A 17,166-nucleotide genomic window follows, 5' to 3' on the forward strand; every position below is an offset into this window, starting at 1 on the left:
TTCTTAAGTTCCATATATTAAATTACATAGTGTCAGCATATAACCTATGTGCAACCTCTGCTATACATTCAATATCTGATTTGTAATACTTGATACAATGTAAATGCCATGAAGATAGCACAGCGTGGTAGGGACTAGAGACAGGAACAATATGTATACATGTTCTTTACGGATGGATTTCCCCCTAAATGGTTTTTTGTGTATATTTGGTTGATCTGTGGTATATAACCCACTAACATATAGCATCGCCTGTATTTATCCAGTGAAAATAACATTTTACAAAGTGAAGTTTTACATTTTCAGGGGTTTTTTTTTTTTCTTTTTGAGACAGGGTTTCTCTGTAGCTTTGGAGCCTGTCCTAGAACTAGCTCTTGTAGACCAGGCTGGCCTTGAACTCACAGAGATCTACCTGCCTCTGCCTCCCTAGTGCTGGGACTAAAGGCATATGCCAACACTGCGTGGCCTTTATTTTCAGTTTTATAAATAGTTCAGAGCACAACTTCTAAAATTTCTTTAGACTGGCTCTCAGTGTAGTCCATACTGTCCTGGAAGTCACCGTAGTTCAAGGTGGCTGAAGTGACTATGTTCCATTTTCCTCAGTGTAAGCTACTGTGCCCAGCAAAACTTACCTTATTTATTCCTCTTTAATTATTTTGTGTGTGTGTGGGGGGGTTCTTTTGCCTGTATGTGTGTCTGTCACCATGTGCATGCCTGGTGCCTGCAGAGGTCAGAAGAGGGAGTCAGTTCCCCTGGAACTGGAGCTACAGATGGTTGTAAACCCACCATGTGGGTGCCGGCAATAGAGCCCAGGGCTCTGGAAGAGCAGTCTATGCTTTTAACTTCTGAGCCTTCTCTGTAGTACCAAATCCACTCATTTAAAAACCTGTCTTGAGAACATTTTCTTTTGTGAAATGTACTTAGGGCAGTGTTGCAAGAATAGTATTGCAGTGAACACCCACATGGTTCACATTCCGTCCCTCAGAGTCTCCGCTTTTCGTGTTCTGTCTGTCTCATTCATGTCACAGCACGCGTGTGGAGGCCAGAGGACACTTATGGCAGTTGGCTTTCTTCTCACTGTGGGGTTTCCCAGGCTTGGCTGACTTTGGCACAAGTGACTCAGTTTACTTCTAGCTGGTCTCTGGTCTTCATAATGGATGATTCTAATGGCTAAGTATGAATAATGCGATACGTGCAACAGGCATATCCGTGCTCACAGTGGCTTTTGGTTTTTAAGATTTTCTCATTTTTCACCAATTACAGGTAGTTTTGCAGCCCATATTTCGAGTAGATATGTGTATGGTGCTTTTAGACCTCATTTATTCCATTGATACTCTTCCTAATTGTTCTTACACAGTCAAGATTAAATAGTAGGTTTAGTCTTTTAAGAGTTTGGATGTAAGCCAGGTGATTGTATTGTGGCTTACACCCTTAATCCTACCACTTGTGAGGCAGAGGCAGGCGGATCTCTCTGAGTTGGAGGCTAGCCTGGTCTACAGAATAAGTTCCAAGACAGAAAAACTCTGTCTTGAAAATTAAAAAAAAAATTTAAAAAGAGTGCAAAGCATTTATATTGGAGAATTTGGAATTTTGCTTTGCCTTATATGCTTAGACCAGTGGTTCTCAACCTTCCTCTGCTGTCACTTTAATACAGTTCTTCATGTTGTGGTAACCGCAATTATAAAATTATTTCAGTTGCTACTTCATAACTAATTTTGCTACTGTCATGAAACATAATGTAAATTCTGTGTAGTATCTGTGTTTTTCAATGATCTTAAGTGATCTCCCCCCTGTAAAAGGGTCATTTGACCCCTGTGGGTCGGACCCCACATGTTGAGAACTGTTCTTTAGACAGACCTATACTGCACTGGGAGTACTAGCTATCCTTCAGGAACCCCGCATTTTGGTGAGGTAAAGGACGTGGTCAGCATCTGTCAGCATGTTCATTGTAAACACCGTAGCTAGTGATTGGTCACTTTGGGGTCTGTCACATAACTGCAGATGGTGTAAATTCGTATGTATTTTGCCTTCAGAGACCATACGCAGCTGTTCAATAGGGAGTAGCAGAACACTGATAGTAAAGCCGTCAACATTTAGAAATCTGTAAAATAATTAGAAACAAAGCTTTTTTTGGACACAGCCGGGGATTGCACATAAGAACTCACAGCAGTTGTGACAGCATGCACACGGCCTGTGTAAGATCAGACACAATTCCAGCATGTGGGGGCAAGTCACAGAGCTGATGCTGCTGAGAGAGGGAGTTCCCCACACCCAAGCACACACTAGCAGCACTAAGTAGACTCAGTGGGTTTAAAAAAAGAAAAAATAAACACAGGAAGTTGGTATTAGATAATGGTAGATGGATAAGGAGTGCATTAGAAGAGGGGGCGTGGGAGGTGAACTTAAAACACATTAAACGCCTGTATGAAATTCTCAAACAATAAAAAGTTAGTGTATTAACAAACAAAACATTTAGAGGCAGAGTTGAGGGACAGTCGGGTCTACAGAACGAGTTTCAGCTAAGACAACATGGTAAGAATGCGTCTTGGCCGGGCAGTGGTGGCGCACGCCTTCAATCCCAGCACTTGGGAGGCAAAGGCAGGTGGATCTCTGGGAGTTTGAGGCCAGCTTGGTCTACAAGAGTTAGTTCCAGGACAGGCTCCAAAGCTACAGAGAAACCCTGTCTCGAAAAAAAAAACAACAAAAAAAGTGTGTCTCAAAGCCTGTGTTGTCTTGGACCACTTCCCACTTGTAGTCTACAGAAGGTCTGCATAGAGAACAGAATCAGCCGAATAACCATTGCGTTGAGAAATCAGTAAATTTCTGATCAAGTTATGAATTTCACAAATTTGTTTTAAACGTTATGTCACAGATTCTTTTCCCTTTTTTGAGATGGGAATCTAATTTAGCCCAGGCTGACCTTGAACTCCTGATTCTCCTTCCTGTTGCTTCCCAAGTGCTTGGAGTACAGGTTTATGCCGCTGATCTTTACTTTTCTTGTTTGTTGTTTGTTGAGACAGAGTTCCTCTGTGTAGCCCTGGCTGTCCTGGAACTCCCTCTGTAGACCAGGCTGGCCTTTAACTCAGATCCCACTGTTTGCCTCCCAGTGGGATCAGAGACTCTTCACTTCTGAAAGCACTTAGATGGCAGTTGTAACTATTGGTAAGTACTCAGGGAGCCTGCCATTCGTACTGTTTGTCAGAAGAGGGCAGCACTGTGTTTCTTGTCCGAAAACAGGATAAGTACATGTTCTTTTCATCAATTACACACACTCTCACATATAGGCATTTTATTTATTTATTACTTCACAGTTTTTTTATTTTTAAATTACACAACAGAGCAAGTGAGTGTCCTCTCAAACTCCTTTCCCATAAGGATACGGAAGCCTGTTCAAGCCTGCTGTGGTGATATACTCCTGTAATCCGAGCACTTGGGAACAGAAGCAGGACAATCAGGGCCAGCATGGGATATGTATATATAGTTGTTTATATACAGATGTAATATGTACAAATTATACATATTTATATATTAGATAACGTATTTATTTAAATCTGTTAATAGTTGCCGTGTTGGCAAGACTTTGCTTGTTTGTTTGTTTTGGCTTTGTTTTTTCAAAACAGTTTCTTTGTGTAGCCCTTGATGTCCTAAAACTCACTTTGTATACCAGACTGGTCTTGAACTCAGAGATCTGCCTGCCTCTACCTCCTGGGTGCTGTATTTAAAGGTGTACACCACCACTGCCAGGCGATTGGCAAGCCTTTTAAAAAAATTATTTATTTATTATGTATACAGTGTTTTGTCTGCATGTATGCCCACAAGCCAGAAGAAAGCACCAGACCTCTTTACAGATGGTTGTGAGCCACCATGTGGTTGCTGGGAATTGAACTCAGGACCTCTGGAAGAGCAGCCAGTGCTCTTGACTGCTGAGCCATCTCTCCAGCCCCAGCCATACTTTTTTTTTTTTTTTTTTAAAAAGACATACTGTTTAAAGTACTATAAGGAAGTTTCTTGAAGGATCTTAAGAGATTTGAGCGCTGACAACTCAGACACAAGCTTTGGTGTTTGGGTTTAAGTACATCTTTTAATCTCTTGATATTATTTTTTTTCCTTTTTTGTCTTTGTATCAAGTTAAAGGCATCACTGCATCTTTAAGAATGTGAAAGAGTAGCTGGGTGGTGGTGGCGCCCACCTTTAGTTCCAGCACTCGGGAGGCTGATCTGACAGATCTGAGTTCGAGGCCAACCTGGTCTACAAAGGGAGTTCTAAGACAGTAAAGGCTACAGAGAGAAACCATGTCTCAAATCCCCCACACACCCACAAAAAAAAAAAAAAAAGAAAAGAAAAGGAAGAAGAAAAGGAAGAAGCACGAAGAGCTAGTGCAAGAATTTCTAAGTGTAAGAATGATGTAGTGTTAGCATGAAGTTAGTCTTCTAGTTTCTCTAACTTGGCTGTTCTGCTTGTTTTTCCTTCATGAAAACTATGTAGTTTTTTAAGCCTTGGGGAAGGGAGGAATATGATCATCCTTGCCCTCCTCTGTGGCATAGCCAGCTGCCCTGTGAGCTCAGACTTTCCTAATGATTCACCTTTTGGAAAAGTCCAGTCATGGAAAAATTATATCCAAATAAAGACTTTTCAGGAAGATGAGTGAGTGAAAATGAAGTTAAAATGGAATTTCTGCTAAAAACAAATAAATTAATTATTGCTAATAATAGGCCTTTTCCTGTCAGGAGTCCTTTCATGTATAAGATGATTGCAAGTTAACTGTTCTCCTACCTAAAAGTGGTATGGTAGCTAAATCCCTCACTGCTCTTAACAGTGAACGGAGGCTGGGCACAAGTAGAGAGCCAGCTGGACCATACATGGAGACACTGCCTTGTGGGAGACAATGGCAGAGAGTGGCGTTGCTTAGGGATGCTTTCAGGAGAGAGCAAATGCTGTCACTGTGTCGGCTGTCAAATTCCTTAGAAATACCTCAGTCTATATAATGTGTTTTCTGGTGGGTATGGTTATGCTTTGGCACAAGAGATGAAGACGGGCATTCCCAGGGTTCTGTCTTCTCCACGCCTCCTCTGTGACTCTTGCTCTATGGCAGGAGCTTCACGTCACTTTTGTAGTTGGCTGGCTTGCCGGACTGAGAGTTTTTGATGGAAAAAGCCATATTATATTTCTTAATATGTCTAGTATTTAACAGTATCAGCATTTGGGTTGCTTTTCAGAAAATGTTTACTTAAGTGTGTACTAGAGTCTTGCTGTAGTAAAACAAGAACAACAAAACTAAACATAAGTCACATGATTGCCGCTCTCCTCTCCTCATTACTTGGGCTGCTTCATATTATAGCATTCTGAAGTTTTAGCTCTGTGCTTTGATGCTGATCCTTTAAAGTTTGCTTTGGCAATCCAGTATTCTGTGGCTCTTTGCTGAAACTCATCCTTCAATTCTAGACTTTCTTTTGTTGTATTTTCCCCTCTTTCTGAAATGTGATTGTTTGAGTTCAGATGAGGCTCTATTATGGTTGGGCAACAAGCTGTACTTCAGTAGCACAACACAGTAAAGTGTCTGTTTCTTAGTAGGACCAAGAACATTATGGGGTGCTTAGCACTTAGCTCTGTCACTCAGCCCTCTGGCATATACAGCCTTTAAGAGTGGCTTTTCATTCGATTCCTCTAACTTCAGGATGGGGCTTCATTTCATTCCTGGCCTTCTGTGGTTTTCATTTTCTCTAAGTGTTGTGAATCCCTCGGAATTATCAGTGGTGGGGACATAGCCTGTGTTTTGAAGTAAAAAAAAGACTAGTTGTTCCTAATGCAAGCTCTCAGCTGGTTGTGGCAGTCTTTGCTCTCTTCCACCTTTGAGGGTTCCTGACGGTTGAATGTAATGAGCCTTTCTAGGGCTCTGTGATGCAGAGTGGCTCTCTTGTCATCTGCTTCACATAAACTTAGGAGATCAAAGAAAACCAAAGCCAGTTGCTACTTAGATATTTGCTCCTTTTTTTTTTTTTTGAGCCAAAATCTCATGTAGCTGAGGATTACTTTGAACTCCTGATATCCTGCTCAACTGTCCCAGTATGAAGATACCATAGGCATGTACACCATGGCCAGCTTGTTTGCTACTTTCTGAAAGTTTGATTAATATTTTTTTCTGTTGTATCTCTCTTCTAATGTGTATAGTTTTAGTTACATTTATTTGCATGCTTAGTAGACTTTGGTAGGAAGTAGATAATAAAGAATACATTAGTTCTTCATTAATCACATTAATCTTCTGTAGAATTATTTAAGACAAGGGACTATTTTGAATCCAGTATTTTGGTATCTCCATTAAGCCCAGTATTTTGATGCAGGATTATTTTGGGTATTGATTTAGCATTATGACAAATCATCCTAAAATTTATTAACTTGCATAAAACAGCTAATTGTTTTGTTACAATTTCTCATAGTTCCAGAGGCCACAAGGTTCAAGTAGGCAGGCTGTCTTGTGCACTTGTAATCAGACAGTGGTTGGGACCATCTTAAAGATGTTTGCTTCCAGTTCTGATGCTTAAGGACTCATATATCCTGGGGCTAGGAATCCTCAGACATCTGTGTTGCAAAGAGGGGGCCCACTTGTTTGTCCCGGCTGCCCGACTAGCTTAGCCCCAAAATAACCACACAGAAAATGTATTAATTAAATCACTGCTTGGCCCGTTAACTCTAGTTTCTTATTGGCTAATCGTTACATCTTTATTTAACCCATTTCTATTAATCTGTGTATCGCCACGTGGCAGTGGCTTACCAGGTAAAATTCCCAGCGTCTGGCTCTGGCTCTGCTTTCTTCCTCCCAGAATTCAGTTTTGTCTTCCCTGCCTACCTAAGTTCTGCCCTGTCAGGCCAAGGCAGTTCCTTTATTCATTAGCCAGTACAAGCAACACAGAAGGAAGGACGTCCTATACCACATCTGTGTCTGTGTGGTCTCTGCTGCAGAGTGGCTTTAGGCTAGGAGTGCTAAAGATATGTTCTCAAGGGAGAAAGGTCTTAGAATGCCTATAGAGCTGCTTGCACAGAACTCCTTAGTGAGACAGCCATAAATCCTATTCAGTTTCAAGAGGTTTGCTTAAGGTTCTGGAAGAGCATGTGGGACGGAAATGTGTGACAGCCAGTTTGGAAAATACCATGTGTTGAAGAATTTTCACTAGCATCATTGTGTAGTCTCTGGATTTCAGTTTTAATACTGAGGAATACAAACGAGCTTCCTGTTGGTGTATTAGTGCTGTAGAGCAAACCTCCCCACCTCAGCTGTGCTAGCAAACGACAGCAGCGGAGTGTGCTGCTGTGCCCCTGTCTGGAGTCTGTTTGCCTCATCTTAACTCCAAGGGCCACTGACATCCATAGCACACAGTATTAAGTGCAGCGGTGAGGGAGCCTTCATTAGAAAGAGTATGCTGGACAGCGGTAGAGACCTGTGTGCTCTCACAGATGGAACTTAGAGGGTTGATTTCCTCATTTGTGGGCTGTCTTCGTTTGAATATTTATCATGTACTGTCTGACTGTAATTTTGGACCTGCTTACTGGTAATTTGGAATTTAAACAAAATTCCCCAAATGTTTTTATTGCCTGGCATGTCAAAGCATGCATTACATATTTCTCTTTCTCTCTTTACCTGGAATATGAGGCATCTTAAGTATCCTTATTTGATCTTTTAGAACTCAGTTTTATCTGATGCAGCTTTTCCAGATTTGAAAACGGATAGGATTGTGTTACATTCTGCTCCTCCCTGAGTAGTTTGGATTTGTCCAGTTTTAGGAAAGTGTGTTTTGTCTTTGGGTTTTTAGGTGCAGAGCAGAAAGGAGCCTTCTGTGGAGTATTTTCTAGTTGTTTGCTCTTGTTTTTGAAATGATGACAATGGTTTTGTCTGTCTCCCATCTCTCCATCTCACCTTTCGTTGGCCCTTTGTATCTTAGTATCGATCTATTAGGTGAGGAATAGTGCAGGGATCTTGTAGCCTTCACGTTAGTAACCAAGTGAGCTGAGACCCAGGAGTGGTTGCTGGAGTCTTTGCGCTGACAGATGTACTGGAGGAGACTTGGATAAAATTTCATGCATTGTTGTTTTACTTGTTAGTATCAGTCTGGGAAAGCGCCTGTTTGTAGAACTCTTAGAGTGAACTTAAATCATGAGACTCAGTGGCCAGAACTTACTGAAAACTCAGTAATGAGTATGTCCCTAGTTTTCATTTATTTCCTTTGCTACAATATTTGCTTCTTATCCCACTTGTAAATTTTTTTTGTCATCTCTTTCCTTGAAATAGGGTGACTAAGGAAGTAGACGCTGCATCTAAGGAAGCCAAATCTTTCCTCAAGCAAAATGAGAAAGAAAAACCTCAGGCAGTTGTCCCTTCAGCGGCAGCACCAGCGCTCCCTGCTGGATCGGGGTGAGTATTTGCATCAGTCCAAAGTGGACTTGGCGCACTGGGGACTGTGCAAGAGCCTGTTTCCAACTGCAGCCGTCACCGCTCCTTTTCTGAGCTAAGGAATGAAACTTCTGCTCTGCCTTGTTGGAAGTTTTTACCCAGATAGAGTTTGCTAGGAAAAATTAGCTACAGGTTGCTTATTTAATAATCCCAGCTTGGAAAACGGTAACCACAAAGCTGAACATGTAAATTGTATACCTAAAAAATGATAATTTTTTGCATGGCAATATTAGGAGTTCATCAGCACTTTGACTGAATGTTTGAGCTGAGTATTTAGTTCCACTCCCACCCCCATGATAGCAGAGGAACATAAGAAAGTCGAGTGGGCACAGGGGTGCACTCTGTAGTCCAGCTACTTGGGAGACTAAGATAGGTGGAGGTGGATCACTTGAGCCCAGAAGATCAAGGCCAGCCTAGGTCTCAGAGTGAGCCCCTGTCTCAAAGAAAGCAGTCAGAAATGATTAAAAGACAGGAACTCTGATAGTTTATTCCTTTCGTACTTTCCATATTTTTAGTTATTTTTAGCTGAAGGCTTTCTCTTTGAAAAAGCAAGAGTTCCTGTCTTCTTAGCATATGTAAGAAACAACTAAGAGAAACCCAGGGCTGTAGGCCCTAGGAAAGTGACCACTAGCCAGCCAGCACCTGCCATAGGGAGTTCTGGGTAGGCCGAGCTCCTCAGCTGCTCCTCTGACCTTCAGATGGTGGGGTGGGGTGGGCTGTCACCTCATTAACATACTCACCTTTGCTGTGAACAGGAAGGTGGTTTTTGAGACAGAGTCTTACTGTGTAGGCCTGGCTAACCCTGTAGACCAGGCTGGTCTCAAATTCACCAAGATCCCTGCCTCTGCCTCCTGAATGCTGGGATTAAAGGTGTGTGTCACCTCATCTGGCAAATAGGAATGTTTTATTTTATGTTTTTTTTTCTCCCATTAAAATCCCACCCTATTTTCCTATCAAACTCTACAGGCAAATCTTCATCTTTTTAGCCCTGACTTTGAATAATACTATTACAGTGGTATGTCCCATAGGGTGCACTTACCCAAAGCAAAATCTGAGACCTAGGGTTACATGCAAGTCAGTTATGTGAGAAGTGATTCCTGAGAGACCCAGAAAGGGAGGTAAAAGGAAGAAAGACCCCTCTCAGATACTACTACCCACCTTTTCTATTATACATTAATAGTATTGTTGCTATGGAAGATTCTGGCTAATGAGACTCTTATTAAAGGCAGCTGGGGCTATTGTTATCAGCATAGGACAGTCTCTTTAAATTGACTGAGTGGGATTCCTCCTAAACTTGATCTCTACAGTCCTAGCATAGACAAGGCTTAGTTGAGAAAAGGTTGAGAGGGGTCTGACTAAAGTTCATTAAGGAGGAAGTCGTCAGGAAGCTGTGTACAGAGCTCCGGGGTAGAGGGCAGCTGAGAAAAGGAGTTGTTGCTGGCAGCTGTTCTAGTGAAATGTTTTTCAGGAGATTAATGACCCACTGACTCCCTTACAAAAGGGGTAAAATGAAGTCTGTCCAAATCAGTTTCTTTGAGAGCTATAATGGAATATACCAGAATATAAGAATGTGTTCTAAATATCTGAGTAAAAGTGCATGAATATGGGACTTTTAATTATGTATAGTACAGCATTATTTATGCCTTGAATTTCTGATAAATCACGTGGCCTTTGAGGGTGATCTGCTTATTTTTCTGACCTGTGTCTCAGAAAACTTACAGTTATAACTGCTTGCAATGCCAAAGGAAGTCATCTGCTTTGGGATTCGGACTCATTTTATCAGTGAGAACATTAGAATCTGCAAAGATACCACATCCTTAAGTACGGAAGGTCTCTTCAAGGGAGGGGTTTGTAGGGTTATCTAATATATAAAAGAAAAGTAATGGAGTTAAATGTTTTCCATGGCTTTTTTTCCTCCCAACTTTGGGAGCTGCTTCAGTTTATAGAAATTGTGTGTTTTCTTTTCCTCTAAACAGATTTAAGCAATACAGGAAAACCAGTGCAGAAGACTAAAACATCCTGCCCCACATCTCTCAGTTACAAATAAGGACAGATGCGGAGGAGCCAGTGTTTGTAACTGAAAATGTATTTCCTCCACATGTTTAAAATAGCACGCCGTTTAGGCTATAAAAAGCCAGAGTTTGTGTGTCAGGGTTGGAGTAAGCCCTCTTTCAATTAGAGGCCAGAATCATGCTGTTACATTTGGTAGAGGAAAGTACAATGCTTACTTAGTGTGTCCAAATTCCCATGGCTTCACATCATCCAGGCCTCTTGATCTCTTCCACCGCATGCTGAATTCTTGCTGCATCAGCTCTACCAGCTGGTAGCTAGCCAGGCTTCAGGCCCTCATTTGCTCTTTTCTTCCACTCCATTAGTCTCATCACAACTTAACGACCCTTGCTGTGAGCACAGAATTCTTGTTACTGAGTTACTATGTTAAGCTATAGCCTTATAGATTAGGAACAAACTAAGACAATAAAATATAAGATTGAAAGGTACTATTTTTCCCAAGTGGTTTGGTCTTGTTCTTGATGTTTGGACATAGAAAAAGACTATTGTTGAACCCTCCTGGGATGTCAGTTTAAGTAGTGTTTGTCCCAAAGACAGAAAAGATAGGATTTGTTCTAGAGCCACATAAAGATTAAGACTTAAATTGGTAGATGGGCATGGTGACTGTAATCCTAGCATCCGGCAGTGAAGGCATGGGATCCAGGAGTTACAGGCTGGCCTTGAGTACATAGTGAGTCTGTGGTCCACATGGACAGAATGAGACTTGGTCTCTGAAAACCAACAGAAACACCTGATCTGGTGGCTTGTCAGTTGTTGGTGTCTTTGACTGTCCCAGGAACCTCACGTTGTCAATAGTTCTCTGTCTGAACATTGATAGGTGATCTTTCCCAGAGTCCTCAGCAGTTAGTAATTATGAACTGAGCTTACTTAGTTTTTAAGCAAGCATAATCATTAACTTTTGATAGAGTAATTAGCATTTCACTTAACAGAAATCAGACATAGCTGCAGTATTGGGAGGAGGTGTTTCTAGCATTTGACGAGACTCTCTACGGGCCTTGTTTTTGGTTTTGTTGTTTGAATACCTTGATATTTTCTTTGTCCAGTGATAAGTTTACAGTTGAATGTATATTAGAAGCCTGCATACACACCAAGGCCAAGGCCTTTGAGTGGTTTAGTCAAAGAATGAGACCTCCAGCTGGGCTCCTACAGAAATGTGTGGGATGTCATGAGTGAAAGCCTATTGGCAATTATTATAAGTAAAAATAGAGGAAAACATGACCTGACAGTATGGGAAATCTCGACGTGATAGTCTATAATGAATAGTCTATTTAGTAATGTATAATTGGATGATTTTTTTGGTTGTTTTGTGGGTTTTTTTGTTTGTTTATTTGTTTGGTTTTTGTTTTTTCTTTTCTTCTTTCTTTCTTTCTTTCTTTCTTTCTTTCTTTTTTTTTTTTTTTTTTTTTTGAGAAAGGATTTCTCTGTATAACAGTCCTGGCTGTCCTGGAACTCACTCTGTAGACCAGGCTGGCCTTCCTGCCTCTTCCTTGCTGGGATTAAAGGCATGAGCTTCCGATGACTGTTTGGTTTTTGGTTTTTTTGGGATAGGTTTTCTCTGTGTGTCTTTGGCTGTCCTGGAACTTACTCTGTAGACCATGCTTACCTCAAACTGTTTGTTTATAAAACAGGGTCTTAAGTCTATGTAAGCTACGATGCCCTCCAGCCTGTGATCCTCTTGCCTCAACCTTTTAGTGCAGGGATTATAGGTGTGTGCTACCAAATCTGGTCAAAAACAAAGCAAAAGCAACCAAAAAAAATACTTTAATGAGACAAAATGTGACACTTGTAAGTAATTATCACTTTGAATTTACCATTCATTGGTTTCTGGCAAGCTCATGGGGTATATTCATAATAATAGGCAACACAGTTATTCTTTTTGTTTCTAGTCACTCCCATCTTCACCCTCAACTCACTTATGGACTTTCTGGGTCTATATTTGCTTATTTTGGGCATTTCATGGGTGGAATTCCAATATTTGCTTTTTTTTTTCTTGAGATTTATTTAGATAATTTCTGTGTACAGTGTTCATCTGTATGTCTGTCTATATCGTATGTGTGCTTATGGCAGCCAGAGTGTTGGATCCCGTGGAACTGGAGTTACAGGTGGTGATGAGCTGCCACGTGGGTCTTCTATAAGAGCAGTAAGTCCTCTTAAACACTGAGCTGCCTCCCCAGCCCCTCTGTCTGGCTTTTTTGACTTAACATAATATCTTCAGGGTTCATCCATGTTGTAGCATTTATCTATACTTTTCTTTTTATACCCTTTGTGGATTAATATATTGTAAGACTATAGTACATTTTGTTTATGTGTGTGCTAATTAATAGATTTTACATTTAGCTACTATAATGTTTCTGTGGACATTCATGTACAGACTTTTGTGTTATTGGGTGTTTTCATTATTCTAGGGTATATTCAGACAAAGATTTGTGGATTAGACAGTATCTAGAATAAGCTCTTTAAATTTTTTAAATATTTGCTATATGAGTGGACAGTGGTGGCACACACCTTTAATCCCAGCACTTGGGAGGCAGAGGCAGGCGGATCACTGTGAGTTCGAGACCAGCCTGGTTTATAAGAGCTAGTTCCAGGACTGGATCCAAAGCTACAGAAAAACCCTCTCTCGAAAAACAAAACAAAACAAAAAATTTTTTACTGTGTGTATATGGATGTTTCACCTGCATGTGTGTCTGTGCACCATGTGTGTGCCTGATGTTCACAGAGGCCAGAAGATGTCAGATTCCTTAGAGCTGGAGTTAGAGATGACTGTGAACCACTATGTAAGTTCTGGGAACTGAACCTGGGTCCTCTGCAAGAGTGGCCCATGCTTTCAATCACTGAGTCCTCTCTAGCCTCTTTCAGGTACTTTTAAGCTGTTCTAGAAATAAAACTCTAGCTAGGTAGGTATGGTGACTTGGGAGGCAGAGGCAGGAAGATTGATGCCAGCCTGATCCACATAACAAGTTCTGGGAAAGCCAGGGATATTAGCAAACGCTGTCTCAAAGATTAACATAACAACAAGATCTGTAGGAGAAGTCATCAAAAATTTAAATTAGCGTGCTGGAGAATCTATATTATAAGCCATTTTTGTTATATTCTTAGAGTCTCAATTGTGCCACACTTTTGATGTGAAAAATAGTGAAGTACCTTTTGCATGCATAGAACAGGCACTTGAATTTATTATACTGGCAGAGTTTTCACGGTATTGGTGCGAATGGACTTCTGAAGAAGGAGATGAAGCATTATGATGTTTGGGGATGAGTATAGTCTCCTGGTTAGTAACAGCAGCCATCACTGAGCATGCACTAGAGGGCAGATTCGTCCTAGGAAAGCAAGCTCTCAGGTGCTCACAGCACTCCTAAGACTGGTGCTGTACATTTTCTTTTGTCTAATTAGATTTGTCTTTATCTGAGATTTCTTTGTTCTGTGCAGTTTCTAGCTATATTAAACTGCAATTGGTTTTGTTTTCAACTCTACTTTGTTTGGAAAGTGATTTTCCCCTCATTTTTGTGATGCACACTTTTATTTATGGAAGTTTTTTGTTGTTAAATACAAATAAAGACGTGCTGACAGATGCTTGTTGCCAAACCTGGTGAGAGAACTGACTCCCATAGGTTCTGGTGTGGTGCACGCCTTTAATCCCAGCACTCTCTGTGAGTTCAAGGCCAGCCTGGTCTACAAGAGCTAGTTCCACGACAGGATCCAAAGCTACAGAGAAGCCCTACCTTGAAAAACCAAAAGAAAAAAAAAAAGGTTAAGTTTCAGGTTAAAAACTTTGAATTTTATAAAGACAGAAATTTAGGAGCTGCATTATTAATATTGATCCTTTTAAAATTCTGTATGCTGCAGGTCTTAGGCACTTTTGTGTGAAACTTACTATCTGTTCTGATGTCGGGAAAGAATGCCGTTCATTGGAACATGACTATCAGTGAGTCCTATGTTCTGACCAAGGTTCTTTTTTGTTTTGTTTTGTTTTGTTTTTGTTTTTTTGTTTTGTTTTTTCGAGACAGGGTTTCTCTGTGGCTTTGGAGCCTGTCCTGGAACTAGCTCGTAGACCAGGCTGGTCTCGAACTCACAGAGATCCGCCTGCCTCTGCCTCCCTAGTGCTGGGATTAAAGGCGTGCGCCACCACCGCCCGGCCCAAGGTTCTGATAAAAGAATCCTAGTCCTGTTTTGTGGATGGTTATAATTATATTGCAAGATTCACATATATTAAATTTTCAATTTTAACTAGGGATTTTTCTTCCAGGAGAGGCTGAGAAGCAGTGTTCTGATTGTTTTAGTTGGGCATTGAAAATCAGGCTGTCCTGAAGTCTGCATTTGCTGTATCCAGTTACATGGTCTTCAGTTCTTGCCGAAGCCCTATTATTCAAGCAAATCTATTGTAAATGTAAGATGAAATAATTTAAAACTTTGAAAATAGATGTGCTAGAAAAACAGAGGTGAGAAAATGACAGATTCTAAGCAAATATCTGTCTTTTGACCTAGTAAGCATGACCATAAAAGCACAATTTTATATTAGCTGTGCTTGAGCATGACACCGTTTGAGCAGCTGCTGACTTGAGGATGGATGGGAAGCCTTGCCTTACCTTCTGTTTTAAATTGAGAGCCCTTCCCTCACTCCAGCTGTCTGGAAAGTGTGGGGGAAGAAGGGCTTTCCCCACAGCCCGGGGTTGGAGAAAAGTCTGTAGTGTGGTAATTGTTGGGCACAGTGGAGTGCACCTGTCATCCCCAGGATGATTTCAAGTTCAAGGCCTCTCCTTCCCTTCTCCTAGACACTTTGTAGCCATCCCTGAGGTTAAGAAGCTTCTCTCCAATCCAGCAACCCCGCCTGCATAGCCCTGATATGTTTCAGGGGCAGGAGTGTACTGTACTCTGTGCTCTTACTTGGGTCCAAACCTCAGAGTTCAAAGTCATCTCTGCTCCCCACCCTGTACCAAATCCAGTAAATTCTTTTAACTGTATCTTTGATAAGTCTCTAAATATTCTTAGCCTCTGTACCTTTCCACCCACTCTCTCCTGCCACTTAGTGGCCCGTTAAATTTCCACTTCTATAACCTTTTTTCCTGCCCCTTTCTTTTTGAAGCATCTGTCTTTAGGATATTCTAAAATCTTTCCAAAGCCATTTCCTAAGTTTACTTAAAACCCACAGTTTCTCTTCCTGCATCCACCCAACATGTCACTACGGGATAATCGGGCTGCAGTTCACTTCAAATCATATTACTTCCCCCAAAATTTACCCTCATTGCTTCCTGTTAGTTCAGAGTCTTTAGGTTAATGTTAAGGAATTCCATCCTTTATCTCCAGCCAGTTCTTTTCTTCTAAGTTATTTTATGTGGTAGCCAAAGGGACTCATTCCCTTTAGCTTACATTATTGTCTTTCAGCTTTGGTGTAGGCATAAATATTTTGTTTTGTTTCTTTTTTTTTGTTTTTTTTTTTTCTAAGATAGGGTTTCTCTGTGAGACAGTCCTGGCTGTCCTGGAACTTGCTTTGTAGACCAGGCTGGCCTCAAACTTACAGAGGTCCACCTGGCTCTGCCTCCCAAGTACTGGTATTAAAGGTGTGCACTACCACTGCCCAGCATGATGGTATTCTTTTAAGGCCAGGAGTTAGCCTGTATTTCTCAAAACTGGGTTTGATTTTATGTTTCTTTAATGCCCTGGTTTGAGCTTTGGCTTAGGCTAATTTTGATTGTAAATGTGTGGTTTGGAATTCCATATAGAACACTGAGGTACTATAGTTAGGATTATAATCTTGAATCCCAAATCCATACGAATTTTCTCAGAAGAACCATGTCTTCCTATCTGCCTCTAACCTGAACAGTGGTGGGCTCTTGGTGCTCCCTATAACTGTGAGTGTTCCCCTAGTCCTTCCGTCTGCTCTAGTAAGAGTCTTAGATTCTGGCTCTCTGGCTCTGGAACACCAAGACAAGGTCTGCTTTGATTTGGTTTACAAAACCCAGGCCCGGAAGTTATTAAAACCATCTCCTAGCCCTCTCAGTCATTCTGTCAGGTCATGTGCACTGTTGCGGTTTTTCACTTCCTCCTTCAAGTCTAGCCGTCTGGAGGTTCCCTTTCTTTTCTGTGCTACACTTTGTCTAGTATTTCTAGGTCGTGGTGTGGCAAACGTTTAGTTTATCTTAAACACTTACAGATTCCATGTTGCTTTTTTCATGTTTCTAAGCATCTTAGTTGTGTTTCTGTTGCTGGGATGAATATCATGACCAAGAACACCTTGGGGATGAAAGGGTTTATTTTGCTTAGACTTCCACAAAACTGTCTGTCCTGGAAGGCAGTTGGGGCAGAAGCTCAAGGCAGAAACCTGGATCAGGAGCTGAAGCAGGGGTCATGGAGAAGTGTTGCCAACTGGCTGGTCCTCCACGGCTTGCCCAGCCTGCTGTCTTGTATACCCAGAGCCACCTACCCTGGGGTGGCTCCACCCTCTCACTTCAGTCCTGTATTGAAAATGCCCTCGGGCTTGCCTACAGCCCGATTTTAGGCATTTTCTCAGTTGCCGTTTCTCTCTCTCAGATGACTGTAGCTTGTGTCAAGTTGACATAAAATTAGCCAGCACACTGAGCAGCTAGTACAGAGCTGTGGATTGCATTTGGTGAGTTTGAAGTGAATGTAAAACTCTGTGTGTGTATGTCTGCGCGTGT

General features: G+C 41.3%; 1 protein-coding gene across 1 annotated transcript in view; it reads left to right on the forward strand.

The window, feature by feature from the left end:
* Cfdp1 (craniofacial development protein 1) overlaps window positions 1–17,166 on the forward strand; it is an 80,818-nt gene that overhangs the window by 14,793 nt on the left and 48,859 nt on the right. Inside the window, exon 5 of the mRNA XM_075977281.1 lies at window positions 8,279–8,401. Coding sequence (XP_075833396.1) covers window positions 8,279–8,401 — 123 coding nt within the window. The remainder of the gene's footprint in view (window positions 1–8,278; window positions 8,402–17,166) is intronic.

This window comes from Microtus pennsylvanicus, chromosome 6, assembly GCF_037038515.1.
Source record: "Microtus pennsylvanicus isolate mMicPen1 chromosome 6, mMicPen1.hap1, whole genome shotgun sequence".
Classification (NCBI taxonomy): Eukaryota; Metazoa; Chordata; class Mammalia; order Rodentia; family Cricetidae; genus Microtus; species Microtus pennsylvanicus.